Below are 9,469 nucleotides of genomic sequence, written 5' to 3' on the forward strand. Positions count from 1 at the left end.
TTGATTACTGTGCATGCTTTAACATACAGTGGGGAATTCTTACTGGTTGGTCGATGATCAAATACTTCTATGTCATGCAATAAAATGCAAATGAATTACTTAAAAATCATACAATGTGATTTTCTGGATGTTTGTTTTAGATTCCGTCTCTCACAGTTGAAGTGTACCTATGATACAAATTACAGACCTCTACATGCTTTGTAAGTAGGAAACCCTGCAAAATCGGCAGTGTATCAAATACTTGTTCTCCCCACTGTATGTGCTCCTAGTTGAGTGCTTGTTAACACCGTGACGAATTGAGAAATGTGATTGCCACCCTGTTTTTATGACCGTTGTTTTCCTTGTCTGAGGTGCGGCTGCCCAGGGGATAAGATGCTGGGGAGAGGGACGCTACATTTGACTGAAGCTGTGGCAGAGCTCTTTTTTGGAAGCCTCGGTTTTGTTAAGAGAAGTATGATTTGATAGACGATGCCCGGAGTTAGTTAGCCGTCATGCTTTCCCTCCACCTGCACGGAAACCGTTTTTTTTGTCTCATTTGATTGTGTAACTGGTTTTGTTTTACATCCTCCCTCCATTTTCGTGCACCGCTAACTGGTTAATTTATGGATACTAACAATTGGAGGGAAATCAAACATACCGAAGAGGGACCTGCCTCAGACACTCCTTCCATGTTCTTCCACTCAATCCCTAACTAAAATAACCCGTGTAGCCTATGGTACAAATGCTATTTAGAGCTCCCTATGCTCTTGGTGTAAACTTAGAGTGGTGTAGTCGGATCTATGGTACCGAATTGAGTTTAGTCACAGCCCCTCTTGGCCAGGGTGAGACACATGTACAACTAAACAAGATTTATTTCTAAATATAGTAGCCTACCTACGGTGTTGAGCAGCAATACATTTATGTTACCAATTTTGCCCTCTAATATTTATATCAAATAATATTTCTCCACAGGTGCGTTTCCGTGTATAACATTTTGCTTGGCTTAAATTCCGGTTGACATCAAATATCACTTTAGGAAGCCATCATTGGCCTAAAAATCTTTGGACCCCCCCTGTCATGTAATTTAATACAGTGGTTCACAACTTCGGTCTTCCAGTACCCCCCCGCAGGTGTGCTTGTCTGGGGATACAATACAAATGTGTACTGTTGGGGAGTACTGGAGGACTGGAGTTGGGAACCACTGATCTCGTAGACCAGACGCAGACACGTCTTCCCAGCAGCAACCTCCATCCCGCACACGTCTTAGCCCAGGACAGGGGACAAAACGGAGCGCATGACACAGGAGAGTGCTAGAGATGGATATGGCCATATTTAGGTATCAAATATTCCATCTTCCTCCTCCATCCTTTTTGTTTAATCTCACACACTCGAGACAGATTTATTGAATTCAATTTCCTCGCATAAATGCTGAGACGTGCGAGAGCGAGACGCTCACCTCGGGGGGGGAGCGGAAACGTGTCCTAGATTTAGTTTCCGTCTGACAGGGCAAGCGTCAGCGACACGCTATCGTAGCTCAGACCTCATAGGAAACACATGGGCCTGGTCAGTGTAAGTGTTTGAGCTATACTTCAGTAGCACTAAATCACGTTACCCCCCCGAGTCAAATCTGAAGTACTTTTTTAGAGCCTGAAAGCTTGAAGTCATGTTTTTCCTCTTTCCTGGGGCCCCCTGTCAAACCTCCCCAGCCCCTTAGGTGTGAGGGTGTGAAACGTTTGCCCCCATTCCATGCTACCTTACATATACAACCTAAACTAAGCAGCAGTGGCCTTTTCTACATCTACATCCTCTTCTCTTGTTTGGCCACGGCTCTTCTACTCATCTCGTTTCTTGGCTATTTTTAACTCACGTCCAGAAATTGATATTTGGGACGAACACAATGGGAACTTGGCACTGCTCTGCTACCCCCTGAGGGAAAAAGTGACTCATGAAACCTCAACCCCCCTCCCCAAAAAATGTCAGCCGCCACGACGTCACTGAGGTCTCCCTCCATTAGCAGAGAGAAAGGGAGAGTGTGCGTGTGAGCGTGCGCGTGTATGTGTGTGTGTGAGACATGTAACGGTCTCCCGAGGGACATACTGTAGATCAGATATGCATCTTTCAACTTTGCCTTTCTCTTTTCCCCTCTGGACGAATGCCATTCCCCTGTGATGAGAAGCATATGGGCTGTTGCTTACATGATCGCATTATGAAGTAATAACTTCCAAGCAGGGCCTGCAGGCCTAATCCAAATGAAGCCGCTGACTTAGCCATTAATAAAATGGATGGACCCCTTTTATTGCTTTTCTTTTGAGCAAATACGTATTTATAAAACAGAGGCGACACACCAGCGCGTTTGTGTATCTTGTCATGGATTTGAAAGGTGGGTTGAGGCTGTAAATGTAGCATGGGAATGTATAGAGATCACAGCGTTGTATTTGTCCCGCTGTGGCGTCTGTGGGCAGCTCCATTGAGGCCGTCTCCATTTTGAAGTAGTCAATTTTCTTCTTCGACTACTACTTCTTCTACCACGTGTCTTTATATTATGTGGGAACAGAAAAATCACTTGGAGCTGATTTCCTGGTGTTTTTTTACAGTCTTTTATGTCCAACAATGAAAGTTATAAATAATACAAACAAAAATGACATTTCTAATTAGTTTGCTCAGATTACAAATTAAACCACCATTTGGGGAACCCTGACCTGGATGGAATAACGTGATCCTTCCTTAACCCATAGGAAGTCCCACCTAGTTGACTACTTCAATACCAAACCTTAACACTTCATTTACCAATCGAAATGAATGCCTAAACTTAACTCAAATGTTAAACCCTTTAACCTAACCCTAACCTTATCCCCTAGCCTAGCTAAAATTAGCCACCTAGCCAACATTAGCCACAACAAATTCGTAACATATCATACAAATTGCAAATTGTAACATGTCATCTGAATTGTAATTCGTAATATATCATACTAAATGGATGATGCACATCCACATATGAATACATACCATACGAAACAATATCATACTAAATGGAGTATCTTGGATTTACATCCAGAATAATACAATATGCTCTGAGACCAGGTTGGGAATACTCAAGTCAGACGCTGTCAAACCATGAGATCTTATTGCAAAAGACACCGTTAACAGGCCATTCTGGTGTGTCACCACTTGAGAGCAGAGTGCAAGACAAAGACTGATGGAATGTTATTCTGAAATTAAATGTTGACCATTATCTCTTTAATTTGACCAATCAAAATCCTCTAGTCAGAAACACCTCATCTGTCAAGAGACACTGCTCCAGTGTTACATGCATGTACACACAATCAGTGTTGGCCACAGGTAGCCTAACATTTAGAGTGCTGGGCCAATAACCTGAAAGATTGCTAGTTTGAATCCCTGAGCCGACAAGGTGAAAAATCTGCCTATGTGCTATTGAGCAAGGCACTTAACCCTAATTGCTGCACTGTCGCCACTGATAATGGCAGACTCTGGCTGTGACCCCACTCTCCGAGAGTGTCTCAGGGTGGGAAAAAAACAACACGTGTCCACATCACACATGCGTGTGAAACACAGGACAAATATAAGCACCCACCAAATTATTATAACACTTGCTCAGTTACATCGAAAACACTTTGTCCATCAACATACTCAGCCCTTTCAGAAGATAAAAGAGCTCTCCACACCAATCAAGATACGGACAGACACCCGCACCAAAACCACCAGCAAGGGACGCACAAATCCAAAATGCCCCAGAGACATTTCCACAACCAGACCAACAAAACCAGATTGTTAGGTTTTCAGGGCAGAATGAGCAACAGACCAGAACGGACCATAAAGCTGTGAAGAAGAAGCCACCTATCGTCAGAGCAAACAACAAACTCATCCCCAGCATCAGGTACATCATCCCCAGCATCAGGTACAGTAATCTACTGTGACGGAAGCCTCTCCTATCCCCCATCCTGACGGCACAGATAAGCCAGCAGGACTGCAGGGATACTTTGCCTGTAAATAGAACAATGCAAAGAATTCTCCCCCGAGTCCAGGTCTTGGGCAGAACTAGAACAACATGTGCAGAGTGCTGATCCCTCTGATGAAGCACTGTGGTTAGTTAAAAACAGAGGGATAGGCCCATAGTTAGTAGGGAAGGATGTGCCTTTTGTGTTTAATAACCTTGTAAATATGGGTGACAAACAGAGAAGAGACAGTTGGTGGACCGAGAGAGAGAGAGAATGGGAGAGAGAAAGAAGGAGAGAGAAGCATGCTGTCTCTAGAGTTTAACAAGGAAACTGACCAGCAGGGAAGCCCTAAGCTTCCTCCATACAGACTCCAGTCATCACAGGGTTTGGACAAATCAGGATAGTCCACTCTAAAAGGTTAGAGGTCAGAGGTGATGCTGCACAACGGTTTGTATTTCTGTCTCAATAAAGATGTTTTTAGAGGAATCTCTCCCTCCCAGGGTCTGACATGGACACCGACTCCCACGAAGATTGGCTTCACTCTGCGAACAGCTGTGTTCCTGGGAGCCACTGGCGATGTCTACTGTGATGTGTTTATTCAAATTGTATTTACATCACCATGGACGCACATAGGGAAACGCGTAAAAGAGACCCCACGCTTCTGGCGAATTGAAGCATGAGCTGGGAGCTGTCAAAAATGCGAAAGACAAGAGACGAGACGTACGCAGCAAGGTTACAAAGACCCACGCCACGACCGTCGCTAAACGCCAAACGAAGGACAATAAATGTAGTCTGGAGGCGAACTGGGAAAAACAAGCCTACATGTTGGAAAAGTCTTGGACTGTGAGTGAATATAAATCATAGGGACGTAAAGGCCCCCCGCTCCGAGACAGCGGGGCCACTTAAGTTGTTTTTCCGTCTGCCTGGCGTTTCTTCTGCGCCAGTGTAAAAGGTTCACTCAGAAGGAATTATGTCGTGAGGTTGTTCCATTATGCACAGTCAATTATAGTCACAGGTCTGCTCCGATGCCATGCACTTAAAGTAATGCCGTCTTAGCACACACACACGCATGAAGGCATGCACACACACCAGAGGAGGCTGGTGGGAGGAGCTCTAGGAGGACGGGCTCATTGTAATGGCAGGAATGAATGGAATGACAAACAAGTTGTTTCCATATGTTTCGTACCATTCCCTTGATTCCATTCCAGCTATTACAATGAGCCCGTCCTCCTATAGCTCCTCCCACCAGCCTCCTCTGGCACACACACACACACACACACACACACACACACACTCCTAAATGCCAGAAGTGATTTCTGGTTGTGTGTGAGAGCACAGTGTGTTTCTCAGTTTCACAGTTACCCTTAACCCTATGAAGTGAGCCCATAACTCATCCGAGCTGCTGGGATAAGCACTCGTAAACACACACACGCACATACTCTCCCAGTCACAGCGATGGGAAAGATGATAAACTCACAGGCAAATGGTGGTTACAGTCGGGACGACACAGCGTCCCCTCTATCGCTGCAGTACTCACCCCATGGTGGAGGAATGTGCTCCCTCTCTCTTCTGACCACGGCTGCTACCACCGAACACACACTCTGACACCAGAGACAAGGGGTTTCCTCTCTTCTCCGTTCCTCCTCTCCTCTCGTGTAAAACTTTTCCCCTTTCTGGCGAGGGCTCTGGGAGGACTGGCTGTTTATTTATATCCTTTTTTGGGACTAGAGGGGATGGAGGAATCGAGGGGATGGAGAGAGGGATTCATAATTGCTCCCTCTCTGCCAAGGCGGAGAAGTAGCCGGCCCCCACTGCTACAACCCCTTCTTCCACCCCTCCACCTCTTGCATCCTCCCCCCCCTTCCTCCCTACTGTGCAGCCCTGCAGGGATAGTGAGCTGGGACCTCTTGTTGTAACGTGGTCTCTCTCTCCCCTTATCTTTCTCTCGCTCTTTTCCTCTCCTCTAACCCTCTCTTTCTCTCTCACCAACTTTCTCTCTTCTCCATCGCTCCTTTTATTGTATATCTCCCTATCTCCCAGCAACTCTCAGAAGACACATGCTCTTCAAACATACAGGCCCATTGATCGTGTGTGTTTATGAGTGAGTGAAAGGGTTGACATTGAAATCTCAGGTCCACCACTCCCACTAACTAAACTCCATGTTTAAGTCCTGGTTGCTACTGGAATTGACCTGCTGGGACAGATATAGGGAATATCTCCTCTCCTCTCCACTTCCCTAGTAACAAGGAGTTTCAGAAGTTGAAAACAGGGAAATCACAGTGTCTGGGGTGAGACATGATGCAACGGTGTGTGTGTGTGTGTATGGGATGTGTGAGAAGTTGGATGTAGACTGAGGGTTTGGCTGTTTCTAATTGATCAATCCCATCACTGAGTATGCGTGTGCGTACAACCTCACGGGAGTGTGTGTGTGGCGTGAGTGCCGGTGCATGTAAGGTCTAAGATGTGTGTGTCACCTGCCGCGGCGTGAGGATGCATTAATCTTTGTTCCCACTGGATGAAAGGAGATCCCAACAGACCCGCTGGGTGGTTGGTCCTCTGCTTCAAAGGTTACGGGGGGTTCAAAGAGACATCCTACTCCTACGCCAAATGCTACATTTCTTTGCTTAAATCTGGTTCATTCAGATGTGCGTCATGTAATGTCCTCCAAATCTTTTTTTCTACTTCATTTTTGTACTCTCTAGTGATTATCTTAGTGTCTTTATAGGTCGTGAAAAGGATGACAACTCAGATGTAGGCCTATCTGTTTTTAGATAATATTTGACCTGCGGCTATTCCCCCCCCCCCCCCTCTAACGTCCTGTTTGGTGTCCTTAGAGCTCGTGATAAACTTTCTGCCTATGTGCCTTCAAGGCCAATCACAGAAGCTGACCGTACAGTGTCCAGTTCAGTGTTTAACCCGCATGCTAAGGGCCAAAGGAGAGGGACACCATTTCCTGTGGGCCAATTTCGTCACACGTGACATTTCACTACAAACCTCTGGACCTGTCTGTGAGGCAAGGGATCCCACTATCACATAAGGCTGTTCATATCAGTGAGAGACCAGCGATGCAATAAGGAAGGCTGATACAGGTTATAGAAATAGGGCAGGTAGATTGTGTTAGTGTAGATTTCGATAAGAGATGATGAATTTAGACTTTGGAGGCTTGCTGAAGAGTTTGCTTTGGGATAAGAAGGTGCATGACACGCGTGTGCACGTACGCATGCAATTCGCACGCACACACACACACACAGAGTCACCCAACGGCTGTTAACACACAATAACAGGTCCTTGGCTTGTACAAGCCAGGCTTGAATGTAGAAATATTCTGGGAATGTACCCAGTCGCTGCACACACACTCCTTGTCCTTACTAGACTCCTTCTGCCATTCTGTCACAGCACAGAAACCCCCCCCCATCACAACCATTTCGGCCCACATGGCTATATTGGTTGCTGTCAATTTCAGGCCAGAGGCAGGCAACTGTCAACATTAGGAGCCCGAATGGGCAACATTCTCTCTACAACAGCTGTTGTTTGCCATTTTCACAGTTGGCGCAGCTGTGATCGTTAGCTCCACTCAGTGTGTAGCCATTCAATAAATGATGGCTACATGAACTTCACCTGAACACGGTGGTCCATGTGTCAATCAACTGGGCCTAACATCTTGCGACCGAAGTGAATTGACGGATGGGTTTTTGTAATTTAGGAGGTACCACCATCTCATTTTGCCGGGCCACATGAGGGGAAACACCCTGGTGCTAGCGCCACAGCAGGTGAAGGGCAATAACGCGCTCGACTCTTATTCTTCGAGGCAACAAATGGAAGGGTGCTTGGAATCAAAAATAGGAAGAAATGTCAGCACAGTACCACAACGACAGGTAGAGAAAGAAAAACACGTCGTATCAGTTGAATTCAAACCGAATCCGCCCGAGGTGTTTACAAGGACTCACACAAGGGCTTTGGGTGGCCTGGCAAGGACGTCGTCCATTTACAACAAGATCCTGGACCAAAACACGATTCATATCCACAGGGACCATAACAGCTTCTGAAATACCAGATAATTAAGTGGACATTATGACAACTGAGAGGAGATACGGGGGGACAGACCGGGCAGTCTGTGTGTGCATCCTGTTCTTTCATCTCTATTCTGATCCACTTCTCTTTCTACTCCTCCTCCTCCTCATCCCTCTAACCGGTCCCAGTAGTGGTTTGATGTGGGAGGGAAAAAAGAGAAAAGATTATTGAATTCGTTGGGAGAAGAGACAGTCCATTGAAACCACAGTTAATCACAGATCAAATTAGTTTTTTTCTCTCTCACCCATAGACTCATTTCCAACTCATAGAGAGGCAGACATCAGATATAGATCTGTTTACCATTTGAAACGCCAGTCAGCCCTGTTCAGCTTCAAATGGTCTGCTGGCCATTCACTTTCTTTCTTCTCTCTGGTCTCTCGCTCTTTCCAGTCACGGTCTCCCTTTTTCGGTCTCCGAGGAAGTGTGCCTGACACAACTTCAGTCTTGTTCATTTGATGTGGATAATTGGCCAGGAAATGATTGACACAGACCAGTAAAACTGGATGTATGGAGCAGCCCAAAGGGACACTGTATCCACTGCACAGGAACTTCAGGGCGGTAGAGCAATTTGAGAATTGATCTCTGCTCAGCTCACTGAAGAAAGCTTGTCCTGAAGAGACCTCTCTACCACCGAGGAAGAACATTGGGCTGTGTGTGTGTGTGTGTTATGGCTCACTGTGAATCTCTCTTCGTTCCATCTTCCCCATGAATATATGTATGAATCTGGCTGTGTGTGTTCTATTGCTCCCTTGTCCCCATGCAGTGGCCGGTGTGCATGTATGCTCAGTGTCACTTCCGATCAGGGTCTGAGTAAGGTCTTTATGTCCACTCCTACTCACACTGCATTCACTGAAAACACATCAATGAGACGTTCGGATAAGGTTAGGCGGAAGCCACAAGAGGCTACCAGGGGGGCTCGTAATAATGTCCGGTACGAAGCGAATGGAATCACACACATGGAAACCATGAATGATACCATTCCACTCCAGTGATTACCACGAGCCCGTTCTCCCCAATTAAAAGGTGCCGGCAACCTCCTGTGGTGGAAGTAAATAAACTGAAAATCCACAGGGAATGGTGTCCATGACCGCTATGGGAAGTCATTCTGCCCCCATGTGGCTTTACAAAGGAACACAATGAAAATCAATTTAGGCGTCATTCCAGTTCATACGAATGTGCATTTCTAATTCCAATGCATATCGGGTAGATTCAACATCTCGTCACCACTTGGCCTTGGAATGAAATCTCTGCAGTAGCTTTTGTTCCAAGGCAGCATTCACATCTCATCTTTTACAGTTATTCAGCAACCAAACACTCTAAATGCACCGAGATCCCACAACTATTCCGGAGGGTTCTGAAAGCGCCTCCATCGTCTGTCTATTGCCTGCGTTCCTTTTTCTTGGAAGGACACGACTTCAATCTTTAAAAATGGAACAATGTCTTAGTCCAGAGCCGCATGGACC

At 46.0% G+C, this 9,469-nt stretch overlaps 1 protein-coding gene across 2 annotated transcripts in view; it reads right to left on the reverse strand.

Moving 5' to 3' along the window:
• LOC109906607 (cGMP-specific 3',5'-cyclic phosphodiesterase) overlaps positions 1 to 5,610 on the reverse strand; it is a 95,431-nt gene extending 89,821 nt beyond the window's left edge. Inside the window, exon 1 of one of the 2 annotated variants that reach the window (XM_031792205.1) lies at positions 5,473 to 5,610. In XM_031792205.1, the coding sequence (XP_031648065.1) occupies positions 5,473 to 5,477 (5 nt within the window). In that variant the 5' untranslated portion in view covers positions 5,478 to 5,610. Of the gene's footprint in view, positions 1 to 4,270; positions 4,413 to 5,472 lie in introns of those variants that run through there. The other variant, XM_031792207.1, reaches the window with a different exon arrangement.
• Between the last annotated feature and the right edge of the window lie 3,859 nt (positions 5,611 to 9,469).

Source organism: Oncorhynchus kisutch, linkage group LG16 (genome assembly GCF_002021735.2).
Source record: "Oncorhynchus kisutch isolate 150728-3 linkage group LG16, Okis_V2, whole genome shotgun sequence".
Classification (NCBI taxonomy): Eukaryota; Metazoa; Chordata; class Actinopteri; order Salmoniformes; family Salmonidae; genus Oncorhynchus; species Oncorhynchus kisutch.